At 31.7% G+C, this 16,613-nt stretch overlaps 2 protein-coding genes across 3 annotated transcripts; both read right to left on the minus strand.

Moving 5' to 3' along the window:
• Positions 1–5,070: 5,070 nt before the first annotated feature.
• Positions 5,071–8,989, minus strand: LOC145093461 (uncharacterized). Of its 2 annotated transcripts, none has more exons than XM_079031591.1 (15): positions 8,746–8,989; positions 8,173–8,340; positions 7,994–8,105; positions 7,774–7,923; positions 7,588–7,692; positions 7,407–7,490; positions 7,179–7,294; positions 6,976–7,077; positions 6,769–6,882; positions 6,633–6,689; positions 6,457–6,523; positions 5,734–5,787; positions 5,547–5,621; positions 5,401–5,436; positions 5,071–5,310 (listed from the first exon to the last, which is right to left on the minus strand). In XM_079031591.1, the coding sequence occupies exons 2-15, from the start codon at positions 8,190–8,192 to the stop codon at positions 5,197–5,199; spliced, it is 1,206 nt and encodes a 401-aa protein (XP_078887717.1). In that variant the 5' UTR covers positions 8,193–8,340; positions 8,746–8,989; the 3' UTR covers positions 5,071–5,196. The 2 variants fall into 2 exon arrangements, with proteins under 2 accessions (XP_078887717.1, XP_078887718.1); XM_079031592.1 differs by having other exon boundaries at positions 8,173–8,257; positions 8,746–8,977.
• A 1,484-nt stretch (positions 8,990–10,473) lies between these two features.
• LOC145093462 (GDSL-like Lipase/Acylhydrolase superfamily protein) lies at positions 10,474–12,366 on the minus strand. The gene is made up of 5 exons (XM_079031593.1): positions 12,132–12,366; positions 11,812–12,021; positions 11,566–11,738; positions 10,887–11,160; positions 10,474–10,770 (listed from the first exon to the last, which is right to left on the minus strand). Exons 1-5 carry the CDS (start codon positions 12,364–12,366, stop codon positions 10,511–10,513), a joined length of 1,152 nt encoding a protein of 383 aa, XP_078887719.1. The 3' UTR covers positions 10,474–10,510.
• Positions 12,367–16,613: the final 4,247 nt, after the last annotated feature.

The following is a 16,613-nucleotide window of genomic DNA, read 5'->3' on the forward strand; positions in this document are numbered from 1 at the left end:
AGTAAAAGAAAATCGTTCATTTCAAAACTAAACCGCTTATGAACTCACCAGCTTTATGCTGATTTTCAAACCGCTTGTATTCTCAGGTCAGCGTTAGACAGGTACACCGCAACCATTTGGAGAAGACGGAGCGTCCTGAAGACTCGTCTTTACTTTTGTTTATATTACATGTGTAAAACACTTGTATAACTTTTCTTTCAAACTGATGTAAACAATATTATGTAATGTAATGTTTTGTGTTTACTGTTTTACTATGTGCATTGGATTTGATACTCAATATGGAGTCAACCCCGGAAATGTTTCCGCCTTCGGTTTTCGGGGTGTGACATAGTTCAATGGTGTAAGGTTCTAGACTAAGATCCAAGGCTTGGCAAGGTGTTAGGGTGCATTTTGCCCCACTTAAAGGGGTTTACGGCCCAAGAACATGTCTTGGCCGTAAACTCCTTGGATCATGTGATTCTTTATGTTTTCTAAGCCCTAAACATGTTAAACCTAGTGTACAACGAGTTAGAACAAGAGTACTTACGATCTAGGAGCTTGAATGGTCGCTTTTTGGCCAAGAACACTAGTGTGTGTTCTTGGTGAAACTAAGAACACTTGAAGATCAACACAACTGGAATGATTTCACGGATGGAATTGTGTAAGATCACTAGATTAAGTAAGATATCAATTAGTTAGGACAAGAAACTTACGAGTTTTGAAGATCGGGGACGAAGATCGAGATGATACTTGAGAGGATTTTAGCCAAGGGAAAGAAGGGAGTGAACTAATGGCCACCCTTTCATCATATAAGATGGAGTTTACAGCCCACATGGAGTTTACGGCCGTAAACTCCCATGTGGTGGCCGTGAACTCCTTGTAAGGGTGTTTAAGGTCATTTCTTTGAGTTATAACTTCAACAGATAAACCCCGTCACTTATCCCTTAAGTGCACAAGGCTCAAAACACTCAAATAAACTCCTAATTGTGCTAAAAGATAACAACAATGAGTTTGACTTTCAATGAAGTGTTTGACTATACAGGATAGAAATTTTCGGGTTGTTACAAAAAATATAGGAGATTTAATTTATCTTGTATTAATAGGTGGGCTTTATGGGAATTTTTTCAAAACATTAATCAAGTAGTTCAATCCCATTTAACTAATTACTTATTAATTGCCTTTGTTAAATAAGCTATTTTATTTTATTAATAAATAAAACATTAATCAAAGAGCCATTGTCCTAGCGGTAATGAGTGACTTTTTCATTTGAGAAGTCATGAGTTCAAGTCTTGTTGGAGACATAGGTGATGATAATTAGAACTAGATTAGTTTGCCGTTTCAAATAATAATAATAAAATAAATGAAACATTATATTTATTATGTTTTATTTAATTAATAACAAATAAAGTATTATTTATAAGTATATTAGTTATTTCTATATCATTTTTCAAACTTTTCATATGTAATCCTATAGATTCATATATTTATAGTACAAAACATTGCTTGGATCTTGCATACTATATCCAACACATGACAACTTTCCTTCGAACCCTTTTTCCATTCGATTGGTTTCAACTATCGGTCGATTAATTACATGAACCGATACATGTATAGGGGCACCATTTTACAAGATATAGATATAAAACATTTGGACAAACATAAGGAGCAACAATAACTTGACATTAATGTTGTCGATGATGTTTGTCCAAACTCTTATAGGTTTATATATGATAACATATCTAAACCATAATTTATCATATTTCCTAACGTAGTAACATATTGATTGTCTCCCACAAACCTCCTACCCAAAAACTATGAATAACTAGTTCAATAACTCATTTTTGGGTAAAAAGAATGTTTGAAGACTTGGATATTAACCTAAAGATTACAATTTCACGCCTTTTTATTTTATACATAAACAATTTGGCTATACGAAACCTAATGACACAAAGGATAGATCACTTTTTAAAAGAAGAAAAAAACAATTTTACATTAGCCCACAGTGAAATTTGTGATTAGACCTGACAATGAGTTGAGTTTGGAGCGAATCAACATTGATCTAAACCTGTTTAAAAATTTTCAAAATCCAATCCAAACTTGCTCTGTAAGCCGCATGGTTTTGAATAATCAAACTCATACCTTTATCCACTGAATCAACATATCTCCAAACCCGTCCCATAACCCGTATGTTTTTTTTTGAATAATCAAACAAAAATGTTTATTTAGAAAATGCATTACATACTTGAGGACTTTCAATTGGAATTAAATTCACTATTGTAGTAACTTCGATTGATTTTTGAATATCGAATGCGGTGATAGAGAATAACAATTGCATATTTTTTTCCGGTTGATAATGACTTTATTGATTTATAAATGAAATTAGCGACTGCTTGATGAAATATTAATGAAATGATATCATGATTCTTGGTAAAAGACCATCTAGAAGTCGACTCCTCGAGTTCTATGTAAAAATAGTTTGGCTTTTGGCTTTTGGCTTTTGCCATTTGGACTTTGGATTAAAATTGAAATTAAACTTTAGACAGTATAAAATACAAATATATGATTCTAAAATTTATACGGGGCAGGTTATAAACGGTATCCATACCCGACCTTTTTAATAAAAAAGTTAAACGGGTACGATTTGTTAACGGGTAAAAGAAACAAAAAAAACTATGCTCCAAACCTATATAATTTTTAAGGGTTTCGATCGCCAAACCTATTTGTGATTATTTTGAGAAATTTTAAAATTTGGGGATATTTATGAAAAACCATATTAAAACATGGATATATTTGTCATTTCTAAACAAAAGAATATATCTTTATAGAAGAATGAATATATGTTTGACAAAATTGTAAAAATGGTCCCTGTGATATGCATTTTTTTGGGGTTTTAATCCAAACCTCGACTTTTTTGGATTTGTGGTAATTTTGAGCTAGTTTACATGCAGTTTTGGTCCATGTCCAAACTAAAAAGACTATTATACCCTTAATGAATTTAATTTTCATTTTTCTTTCACTTTTTAAAGTTATTATTATTATTAAATAAAAAAATTGGGCCCTCTCTCTCTCTCTCTCTCTCTCTCTCTCTCTCTCTCTCTCTCTCTCTCTCTCTCTCTCTCTCTCTCTCTCTCTCTCTCTCTCTCTCTCTCTCTCTCTCTCTCTCTCTCCAGAAAAAGAAACACACCCAATTCCCATAACCACCATCTTCTTCCTTCTTTCATCTTCTTCCTTCTTCCTTCTTCCACCTTCGTCATTTTCTATTTTCTTTTAACAGACCTTGTTTCAACAGAAAGAAAATCAATAGAGAAGAAATCACCGTGTTTGCCCAAGAAACTATCATTCTCTGCCTCACAACCCTAGCTCTACAGATTGATGATTGTTTATCATTCCCGCCTCTATATCAATTTCTAGGTTTTAATTTCTTGGTGTACCTACATCTGTATGTTTTTGTGTATACCTACATCTGTATATTTGGTCTCCGATTTGGCCCTCTCATCCCCAATTTCGTTCCAGGTACATTGGATGGACTTTAATTTCTTGGTTTGAAGTTGTTTTTGTAAATAATGTTGTTTATTGGAAAATCTTGGTAGTGATTCCAACAAGTGTCAAATGGTGGAGCTTGTGAAAGAACTAAGAACCGACACAAATGAAGGAGGTGGCGGCTACTGTGATTTACCTTGGTGGAAATAAGGAAGGCGGTCGAAACAGTGGGTCACGACAGGGGAGGGCAGAGTGGGCTGAGAACGACGATGGCAGCCTGTGGTGCTCGATTTGGCGACTCCCGTTGCTTCTGTTTATTTCTTCTGGTGAGGTCGACTCGTAAGAGACGACGGGAGGAAGGAGTAAAGGTCGGGGATGTTTGGGGCTGTTGTACTTGACAAAATAAACACGGTGATGGTGGGTTTTTACCATGTCAGCATGGAGTGGCGGAGGGAGCTGCTCCGGTAGCCGGCAGCGGTGGTTCTTGGTTGTAAGTGAAGAAGAAGGAAGGGGAAGGTTGGTCCGATGAGGTATGAGAGAGAGAGAGAGAGAGAGAGAGAGAGAGAAGTGGGCCATTTTTTATTATTAAAATAATTATTAAAATAAATAAATAGATATTATATTTAAAAAAATAAAGAAAAATAAAAAATAAATACCCCAAGGGTATTACAGTCATTTCAGTTTATTGAGGGACCAAATCTGCAATGAAACTAGCTCAAAATGACCACCAATCCAAAAAAGTCAAGGTTTGGACTAGGGTTGTTCATTATTCGGATAAAACCGAATTATCCAATTGGACAATTTGGTTCGGATATTCGGATTTTTGGATTGGTTTTCAATAAAACCGAATTATTATTTTAGATTTCGGATTGGTTTTAGTTTATAAAATAAGAACCGAATAGTCCAAAAAAACCGAATAAATATTTATTATTTATCTATTTATAATATATATCTATAGTTATTTATTAATTTTATAATTTATTTTTTCAAATAAGTTCAAAACATTTCACACGATAAAAAAAAATTATATGCATTTTCTCTCAAAAGTTTTCTACCTATAAAATATTTAACTATAATATATCTTCTAATTAGTTGTTTATAAATTTCAAATGACAACTAAATAATTTGTTTTTGCTGCTTGTGAAATATTATAATTATATGTCATTTTAAAATGTTTTGGTTTTTGAAAACCAAGTTATAAAAACCGATCCAACCGAATTGTAATTGGATCAGATCGGATCGGATTTGAATTTTGGTTTGGACTATTCGGATTCATATTTTGAAAACCGAAATCAATTGGATCAGATCAAACCGATCCATCCAAACGAACAACCCTAGTTTGGACTAAAACCCCAAAAAAATACATACCACAGGGACCATTTTTGCAATTTTGTCTATATGTTTTGATAAACAAGTTTCTCGGTCTTTTTTCTTTGAGTGTCTAGTAGATATCGTAAATTTAAGTTTCTTTGAATATCTAGTATAAAAACCACTACATTTTATAAAATAATAATAATAATAATAATAATAATAATAAATTACTTTTATTTCTAGCAATCAATTACTGGAATTAAATATATTTAAACAAAAAACCAGATAAGATAGAAACACTTAACTATAAAACTCATGGAATTAAAATGTTTTCCTTTTTACCAAACACTACATAACTATATCTCCATTAGTTATACTTACATTAATTTATAAAATTTATTTAATTTAAACAAAATCCAAAACCCACTAACCATTTGTTGAAGTATTGTATTCGATCCCCTTCTCCTTTAAATACGCTCTTTCAGCTAATGTCATCCGTGATTGAAACGTTGCCCACTCCTTTTGACACCTCTCTCTCACCTAAAACCAAAAACAATTCAAAATAGCATCCTACTTTATTATTTTTCTTTTATGTTAAAGAAAAAAAAAAGTCAAAAAAGTCAACCGTACCCCTTCCCATGGTGCCTTTCCATTCTCGGAGTTTCCCTAAGAGAAAAAAAAAATTATTTATTTTTAACAAAATAAAGTAGGTTGAAAAAATATTATATAAAGTAGATTGATATTTTGAAAAATGGGATTTTGAGAAAAAGAGTCACCTGGTTCCCGAGTGAAGGAACCGTTTGATGAACAATCCACTGAGCGTCTACGACTCCTATCTTTTCGTGAGCGGGCTGTTTTGAAAATTTAAATTTTAAACAACCAACTTTTTATTCAAATTTATTATATTTTTGGAATAAAATAAAATAATATAATTTTGATATTTTATATAATATATATTATCACCTCGGCACATCTCCTAAGAGCAAAGTCCAAACCCCATCCATGGACCAAGTCGTTCTGTATATCAGGGTTTAATCTGGTAAGCTATATATCAGTGTTTCTAATATATAAAGAAAATAGGAAATGAGGCTTTATCCATTTATAACTTTTTAATAATTTACCCTCGTTTATTTTTTCCTTTGATTTCCCTACCCATGTTGTCTTTTTAATTAAATATTTTTTTTAAACGTTAGTTATTCATAAAACATTTTACTATCATTTTTTTTTCACCTTTCTCATTAAGTTCCAACCTTCTATATAATTTCTCTAAATGTGCACGTTTAATTATTTTTTTTAAACATCATTTATTCAGATAACATTTAATCGTTTCTTTCACATAAAATTCTAAATTTACTATATTTTCCCTAATTTATTTTTTTCCTTTAATTTTCCTAAAGCTTATGTTTCGAGCTTTTTTAAACTGTTATGTTTGGCAAGCCAAAAAGTAGCTTATAAGCTAGCTTTTGAAAATGCTACTTAGACTAGCTTTCAGACGCTATTTTAAAAATTTCCAAATATACCCCTTAATAATTATAGAAACTTATTATTTTAAATGCCCATTTTATATATTTCAGTTAGCTTATCAGCTAGTTTTTACCAAACATCATTTTTTATCAGCTAGTTTTTCAGCTAGCAGTAACTTTTAAACATCATTTATTCAGACAGACAGAAATCGTTGTCAAAAACCTGGATCATATGCCAAACACAACGCCATGCATTCCGGGAGAAAACAGGGGCCATAATCTCAACAAATCTGTGTTTCATAAAAAAAAAAAATTTATTACGTTTTAACAATAAAGCAAATATTAAGATTGAGATTTTATAAAAATATGTAAAGTAACAAAAAAATAATAATAACATACGCTGCACATGGTGGCAAATGTGGATCCGTGCACCACCCATCCCTTTCCTCAGCTTCTCTATGAATGCAAATGTTGATAAGTGAATTTACGGATTTACCCCTACATCCAACAATTGAAAATGAATTTTCTTTCTTACTTGTGCACTTCACTATCATCTCTTTTCCTTGTCATTTGCCATGTTAATCCACTATTAGCTGATAAACCTGGCTGAGAAATTTCTAATCCATGCTTCTTAACCAAACTTATATACCTGTGTATCAAATGCTACAAAGTCTTAAAAAAATTATTTACTTTTCACTTACCAAAAAGATAAATTTAAAAAAAAAAAAAAAAAAAAGTTCACCTTTCAGCATCAAAATCCTCCAATCCAAGATCCTCATCCCAGATGAATATATAATCATAAGGCGCCAATATATCTGGATGCAAAAATCGTTTTGCATACCACCTAAAAAAATTCCATTCAACATTCTTTATCTACCAAACAGTTTAAGTTTTTGAATTTATGCAAAAGGGTAATTTTGTAAATTGTAAATAGCTAAATATTACCATTTAGTTTGCTTGAGAACACTGACATGTATAGCTCTCTTTGACCATTCAAATTCATCCCATTCAGTTGTTCGACCATCATAGTGAAACAATAAAATTGAGAAGTTCTCTGAGAACTAAACTTTCTATAATTAGATAGGTTTTGTTTTATTTACACACACACACACACTGGAATAAAAAGGACACAAATATGAAATAAGTGAAATAACCATATCATCATTCACCAACCTTCTTCACAGCTTTATCAATGTTTTCCTTCTGCTCATAACCCACTGTAAATGTTACAAGGTACCTTGGTTTGATAATCAAATCCTGAAAAATTCAAGATTTCACCCTTTTAAATAAATGTAATAACCAATATTAAATTAAAGTAAATACAATAATGGATTTTTTGAAAAAGATATTCTACCTCACTGGGTATACCATAGAGTCTTCTGAGGTAGAGATCAGACTCAGATGCAACTATACCTGGTGGGAGTCTTTGAGCACCTTGAGGATTTGTTGACACCCATATCTGCATTACAATTTACAAGGATTTACATAGAAAGAAAACACATAGAGATACACAAAATGGAAAAACAATAAGCAAATTTACCTTTGTGTCCTCTGGTTCGTATGATGATAATCCCTTGTGATGCCTTATTAAAGACCAAACATTCAAGAGGGCTTGTGATGAGAGGCCTGAGTATTTGTCCTCTATGTAACCAAGATCAATGGATGGAAGTAGAGTAGATGGAAGGTTCATCTGATTCAAAGACAAAATTAGGTTCATGTGAATGAAAGAATGATAAAACTGTTGAAACTTGAAAGCATACCTTGGTTAATGAAATTGTTGGGAAGGATACTCCTAAAAAGAATCCAAATACAATACTGATAAAAGTTGTTACTATTAGCCTCATTGTCTCATTTGGTCTTCTTATCATTCCACTGCATAAAAAGTAATCGTAAATGACAATGAACAGATATTTTTCATTGTAAGGAAAGAGTGAAGAACCTGCGCATAGGTGTTCCCATGTTTATTCTGAACTGGATGCCCTTTTAGAACTCTTGTGAATCTATCAGGTTGAGTGATTCATAACCTGTGTTTGAATGTGAACGATTATTGAGGCTTGAAGAACGATGATCAATTGATTTTAGTTCGTCAAAATCTGATTTATTTCACCTAATAAGATGTGAAAAACATAAGCGTAATCAGTTCTAAACACTCGATACTGACTATTGCTATTTACTTCGAAATGTTTATGCTGTTTAAATCCAGATCTGAAGCTATAAAAAGTTATCGATCAGTTTAATTTCTTGTGTAGCTACAGAAATACAGATTTTTTCTATTTATTACCAACCGACAACTGTATTTACCAAATTACCAAACCACATACGGCATTCAGAAACAAACAAGGTGGAGAGAGAAATCGGGAGAAAACGAAATCAACCAATGCAAACATAATGCAAATCAACTCAGCCTAGATCGTAATCTGATAATATAAACCAGAACAAAATGCAAATCAACTCTCGTAATCAATTTACATGAACTATACACAGATATAGCGCTATCGTAAGTTTCAATTACCTGAAATGAGCTACAGCAGAAGAAACCCTAGATTTGAGGCGAAAACAGTGCTCAAATTTCTACTCTATCAAACACCAGTTACAGCTTCTAATCTCCTGAGTAAGTTCCACCGAGCAAAATTGAAGTAACTAAACGGAGAGATTACGAAATGATTTCATGGGAGATCGATTAAATTCATGAAAGCTGATTGTAAAAGCTTGCACGAAGAATCTTTGAACAGACAAAATTCTATGATGATTGATGCGAATTGTTTATTTGAGAGCGTGGAAGATCGTTGGGCAAGACACTGTGTTGCCCCACTCTGTATTTGTGTCAGAAACAATAAGATCTTGACCGTTGGTTATGGTTTATGTTTGGAAACGTGTACGGACAATAATGATTCAAAACTCTTCCCGCATTTTTTATACGTTATATAATAAGTACATATACATAAAGTAATAAATATAATACATCGATAAATACATAAATATAAATGTATTTAACTATTTTTGTTTACATTTGAGTTCATTTTTGGAGTTTCAATTTTTCGATTTTCAATTTTGGATTTAAACATTAGTTTTTTTTATTGGGTATTTTCTCTTGAAACTAAGCGTATCTCAAAAATGTAGTTTTTTTAAAAAAAAAAAAACAAAATGGTTCGCTTATAGAAAAGTAAAAAAAAAATGTTGTTATTATGTGCATTAATTCGTTTGTAGTTTGAGGTTAATGTTTCTATATATTTCTATGAGCAATAGAAAAAGTCAAAACAGTGTTATTTTTCAAACAAATATTAAAGCAAAGGTTGTATCATCTTGCAACAAAAAAAATATATTTATAGCTTAGCGATATTCGTTGCTGTCTTCTCTCTTTTAGATTGAGGGTTCAAGTCCCGTTGTAAATATAAGTTAATTTAAGGAGTGGTTTATGAGTAGATTAAATTTATCGTTTCAAATAAAATAAAAAATAAAATTAAACTAGATAAAATTTTAAACTAGAACTAAAAATATTCAGTTGTATTAGTTTTGGTGGTGTATTTAAACATAGACCAAAATGATATGATGTTTCATGCTTGTTATAACAATAGTTTTATTGTTTGTATACATTTTTTTATGCATTTTCTGATCGGACATACAACTAATAAATTTTGTTAACTTTTTGTTATTAGTTATGATCTAACATTCTAAAAATCAGATATAAACCTATAATTATGTTATAATATGGTTATAGGTTAATACAACATTGTCGTCTTACATCAGATCTTGAAAAACATTCTGACTTTATTATGACTCATAAAACTTAAAGTTTAGCCTTACGGCCACATCACACGCTTTATTTTTTTTAGAACCATGATATTAGTACCAATTTTAGAAATATAAAAAGTAATAATATTGTTTGTAGGTAATTTTATCATCACGTTTTCTATTAGGGTAAATTTGTTATGTCTTTCTATGATGCCTAGATCATTTTTGAAGCTAAAGACATGATATAAAGAAAATCCAACATACGACTTTATGTCATAATTAAATAAGAAATCTTTAAGTAGGTCAAAAAGATTATAAATCCGACAAGAAATCTACTAAAAGAGAACAATATATTAAAGAGGACAACAAATAAAGAGGACCCAAAGGACCCAAACAGTTAACTTGGTTATATTTTTTGATAAATTAATAAGTTATACATTAAAAAACACTTCTTTCACAATCTCAAAGATAATACCAAGAATTAAGAAATGAGTTTTTTCAATTAGTATAAATTCATAACAAATGATATTATTCTTATTATTATATTACATTATTGATACATGTTTAGGACATAATTCAGTAATAGAAAGTGATGGATCTGAAAATAATCCTTTAGTGATTTTGGTCGCAATCCAATTGTTTGCAGCATCAGAATAATGTACACCATCCCAACTAATGACCTTAGTTGGGTCTTTACAAGAATCAGCAAACACTTCACTACCATTAATCTTTCCTCGATTCCCACAATACACGTCTTCATCCACATCATGATACCCACAACATATCGTGAACCATTGTTTAAATCCTATCATAAATCCATATAACAACATATCAAAGAACTTATTCATACATGATTAACAAAAACAAATATTGTAATTGATAAAATAACTTTTATAACAAATTGAGCTCCAAGTGACACACCTAGGTCCTTTGCATTGCTAATTAGTTCATACTTTGCAGAGTACATGTCCACATAAATCAATATAGCTTTTGGAAGATCTGATCTCAACTGAATTACTTTAGCTCTAAGTTGTTTGTTGAACTCAATGGCTATAGCGTTTTGGTCTTTTGCACATCCAACCTCATCAAGGGAACCTGGTGGTGGATCAAGATTTTTCGCATATATTACGGGTAAGCACCCTATGGGTCCCGTGTTATGTATCCAAAATGCCCTTGCCCCTTTTCCATATAATTGCTATATGTTCATGTTTTAGGTACATGTTATTATGAAATTAATATAACCTTATCATATTTAGAAAATGTATCTTCAAAACAAGTGCAATAAGTGTAAATATGGTTTAACTCTTAACATAGATGCCACATTCTTTATTTCTCTTTATGATGAAAACACGCATGTGTATTGAGTTATGACTTATGAGGCAACATCTACCCATATTTTGCCTTAAATAGGTTGACAAGACTTAGTAGCCAACTTGGACACAATATCTTGTCTCACTCTCATCTTTATCATCTATGGCTATTTTCATGGAAATATTCTATGACGTGCGTCCCACTTTGACATAAATGTGGACATTTTATAACATATTATTAACTTATAATTCATAGTTTCAATCTAAAAGGTAAAAAAGAAAAAACTTACTTGAACACAAGAAACAAATTGATTGACAAGGTCGGGGATTACAACTCGACTCGCTTCAACTCCCAATGTCCTAAAAGCGTATGCAATATCATTTTGGCCTATATCGATTGTGTATATAGCTTTCACGAAATCATCGGGTTTAGGTAAATTACTTCTTTGAGACTCCTCCTTAGCTACCAAAGATATATTTTTTTAGTTAGGTAAAAACAGATAATTTAGCTCGGATATTTATTTTAAGGAATTTACCTTGATTATACAAATAAGTCGTTTTATCTTTAAACTGATTAAAATGTTCAACTTGGACATCCAAAGAAAACGGGCTAACCCCATTTGCAAACCACGACTCATTTACACGTTTAATGGTCGCACCACCCGTTGCAAAATTCGCACCATGCGTGTAATTTGCTTTGATTGAATCCAAATATGCGCTCAAATACAACAATCCAAGTTTCTCGGCTAATTATATATCGTAAAACAATAAATTTTGTTAATAAATTAATAAATTCTTATTAATAAAACATAAAATCACGATTATTTGTTTGTAATTCGTATAATTTTTTGTTTACCAATGAAGTCTATGATCAGGCGGCCATCGCTGGCTCTTCCGACGGGCCTCTTGAAGAAGGTTTCACCACAGGGTGGCCCGGGAGGATAGAATGCCGCCGCTATGCCGCCAGTGTCAGAGTTTGAATCACCGAAATTGTATATAGCTGGAATATGGCAGTTACCGGAAGGCGGTGGAGATGGCTGGCTGGTGGCTACTCCGGCAGCCATTGAGAGTAAGAATATGATAGCTGCCATGATGAGTTCAAGCAAACTCCGGTGGTCCTTTATGTATATACACGAGCACCATTTCCTTCACTTTGCTTAAGTGTCACTTTAGCCCCTCTACTTTCACCAACTATTTTGAATATTGAACAACCAAAATTTTTAAATTACGTATATTTTAATAAAAGATGTTTAATAATTATACATTTAAGCTTTTTATAATATTAATTAAATCATTATTGTTTAGTTTTAATCAAATTATTTAAGAGTTGTCTCCGTTAACTTGCTTTCCGCTCGTCTTCTTGTTTTAGTTGTATTTTTTGTACATTTTTTTTCAAAATTTAATAAGATTGTGTAATTGACTGACTAAAAACATTTGTGATAAAAAATGTAAAATGGCTATGACAAATTGATAATTATATTTATGTAAGAGCATCTCCAACTAAACATTAAAACTAATTTTTTATACCAAATTAAATGTTTTGTCTATCAAACCTAACATAATTGTTATACCATTTTGATATAAATGATTAAAAAAAAAACTAAGGTGCTGTTTATTTTTTCGAAGCGAAAATTCGTGAAATCTGCGGACCACCTCTGCAATCCTCTGTAGAAGAGGTGGAACAAACGGCTGCAACCCATAATAAGAAGCATGTTTGTTTTTTAACATCTGCAGACTGCTGCAGTAAACTGAAGTTTAAATAAATTAATTTTATAAACTGAAAATAGTTTTCAACACTGAAATTTAAATAATTCTAGTCTTAAAACATTGAAAGAATACTAAAAAACATGTAAAAAAACAAAAATATAAAACTTTTTAAAAAAACTTACAAAAATATAAAAGAAGCTAACAACTTTATTCTAGAAAAAAAAACTAATTTTAGAAAACATAAAAAAAATAAAAAAAAATAAGAAAGAATTGCAAACGATGTCTACAAAGTTCGTAAAAAATTACACACGTTAAAAAAGATGAAATTGAAACTGAAAATATTATTAATAAAAACGGTAAAAAAAATTAAAGTTTTTTTTAAAAAAATCAAGTTAAAAAAATTTTGTGGAAACAATAATAAGAAATTGTATCAAATCCGTAAATAAAAGTTTAAAAAAATCTAATTTTTTTTTTAAAAAATAAAAGTTTAAAAAAATAAGTTATACCAAAATTCTAAAAAAACACTTCAAAAAAATGAAAGCTGAAGATGTTTGAAGAGACAAGTCAAGTGCTGCGCCACGTAGCACATGCGTAGAGGTTTTGGAGTCTGAAGTCTTCCAAAAAACAAACTGTTACGAGAGGTTTTGGAGTCTGAAGTCTTCCAAAAAACAAACTGTTACGAGAGGGAAAGTATTGCGCGTGTGTTGCGCCCCACAACAGAAAGTGGTTTGAAGAGGTTTTAAAGAAAAAACAAACAACACCTAAATCTAACACTTTACTATGGGTTTACTATAATTTTTGTGTACAGTTTTATCATTCAAGTTTGGGTGTTAATTATATAGTTTTTCCCGTATCTAACGATATTTTAACAATAATACATGTTATGATGTTACTTTAATATTATATTATATGCTAAATTGATATTAATTTTTGATATATATTGATTTTTTATTTTATTTTATGAACGCATTTAATAATTTCAATTTTTAATTACATACAGTTGACTAGTTGTGTTATTTAATAAGTTTCTTTTTTCTTTTTTCTTTTTATTTTTGCAAAAAAATGTACATAAAATGAATAACTAAAGTATTATTAAAAAATATACATAAGTTAGAAAAATTAATATATTTTGAATACTCTTCTAGTGTGGATAAATAACAACAATACTAAAGTATCATTATCAAGATATTATTTTAATATACAAAATAATACAATATGTATAGCCCTTGCATCTAAAATAAGTCTGACAATCGTGTCGTATTCGGGTTGACAGATCGCAGGTTGGCGAGTCAAAATATACAAATTTGAACACGACCTATTTAACTATACAGGTCACAGGGTGACAGGTTTGGAACATAAACTCATATATGACCCGTCAAACCACTTATTTATACGGGTTCACAGGTTGGCAGGTTCGTGGGCCAGATTTGGGTTCGTGCGTTCGTATGTTAAATTTCATAAATAAAATTGATAATTAAACATGAAAAAATTCTTGATGCAAACATATCAGAATTTTAGAAACTTAAGTCTTAAACATCCAAATGGAAAGTAAAACATTCATGGAAACATGTTCAAACTAAAACACTAATACAAACATAGATAAATTTAATCGCACGTGTCGATGTCATTCAATAATGATTCAATCATTCATGTTATCGTTCTTCGTAAGTTCATTCTATCGTTCATCACAGATGGGAGACCGGGAGAGAGCTTATTCGATTATTTTCGTGAGATATTGAGATTATTTAGGGCAAACGTCAAATGTGTTGCAATGCAAATCAACAAATAGTTACCTACATATCAAATGGTCAATGGTATCGGGTATCCTATCCTTGTACAAAGTATAAACTATATAATATATAATACTTAATACATTTAAAAAATATATAATTTTTTTTATTAAAATTATAAACGGGTTGACAGGTCAACCCGTATATTTTTTGAGAAACACATATATGACCTGTTTAATAAACATGTTGACAGGTTGGCGGGTTAACGGATTGAAAAACTCAACCTAAACCCATTTATTTCGTATCATGTTGCAGGTCGTGTCGAGATTTGTCAGACCTTCTAAAAGGTTTATTAATCTGTTAAAGGGAAGGCTAATTATTAAAATATTCAAAATGCATGGTAACTCTAAGAACCATTCTTAGGCAAAATTGCAAAAATGGTCCCTGTGGTTGGCAAAATTTTGTCGATTTGGTCCAAAAAGTTTTGGTGGTGCATCAATGGTCCAAAATTGGATCTTTTTACTGTTTTTGGTCCCTATACACTTAAAATGACCTTAATGACCCTTATATATATATATATATATATATATATATATATATATATTTTTATATTTATATAAATGTTTTTAATTAATTTAAAATGAGAAAAGGCCCACCTTTCTCTCTCTCTCTCTCTCTCTCTCTCTCTCTCTCTCTCTCTTTGTATTTGATGAAAACTAAAGAGCACAAAAACCATCTCCATCGATTGTCGCCACCATCACCGGCGACTGTCGTCACCATCACCACCGATTACCGATACTGTGCGCCACCATTAACATCGACTGTCACCAGTGTCTCCTTCATCATCTCTTTACAGCTGCCACCTCCCTCCACATCTACCCTTCCCACTGCTGGATTCAACTTCTATACTTCTCAATGCCAAAAAAACACTCTCTCTCTCTCTCTCTCTCTCTCTCTCTCTCTCTCTCTCTCCAGCGAAAAGCTTTTACCGTCCTATGAGAAGTCCTTCATTAGAACCTCCAACTACCACAATCTTTTCCGGCCACTTCCGCCTTGTCAGAACACCACCTACACTCCTTCCGAAGAAAAGCTCTTAAATCCATAACTAAGACTCGGATCTCGTCGAAGATATCGTTCACCACTATACCCATCCATTACTCGCTACACCATCTGTTCACTGCTTGCCTCCATCCATTTTCAACCACGCCTCTTCTTCTTAGATCTGAAACCCAAATCTCGTCATACTTATCGTCAGATCTAGAGTTTCTAGATCTCGTTGTGGCCTGAGGATTGAGATTTTTCTAGTGCACGTTTGAACCTTTTATGGAATAAGGTTGTGCAGGTGCTAGAATGGAGGCGGACACAACTATAGTTAGGGTTCTGGTGGTGGTGCTCCATCAGAAAATGGTACTCCAGTGGTGTTGTTGGGAGGATGTCGTCTAGAGAGAGAGAGAGAGAGAGAGAGAGAGAGAGAGAGAGAGAGAGAGAGAGAGAGAGAGAGAGAGAGAGAGAGAGAGAGAGAGAGAGAGAGAGAGAGAGAGAGAGGGTGATATGTTTTTGGTTTTTTTAATTAAAGGAAAAAGAATTTAATTAAAATAAATAGAAAAAACTGTTTTAAGGGTATATTGGTCATTTTAGGATGGATGTGGACTAAAACCATACAAAAATGCCAACCATAGGGACCAAAACCATACATGGTATCCGAAATTGGATCACCGATGTATTACAAAACTTTTTTGGACCAAAATCACATAATTTTGCTAACCACAGGGACCATTTTTACAATTTTGTCCAATTCTTAAAATATCTATTAAAAAATATTTGCAAAATACGTTCACATAATATATTTTTACACAAATGACATCATTAATTGCAAAATGATGTTGCCATTTCGTATGAGA

Source organism: Lactuca serriola, chromosome 3 (assembly GCF_051521515.1).
Source record: "Lactuca serriola cultivar US96UC23 chromosome 3, Lser_US96UC23_V15, whole genome shotgun sequence".
Taxonomy (NCBI): domain Eukaryota; kingdom Viridiplantae; phylum Streptophyta; class Magnoliopsida; order Asterales; family Asteraceae; genus Lactuca; species Lactuca serriola.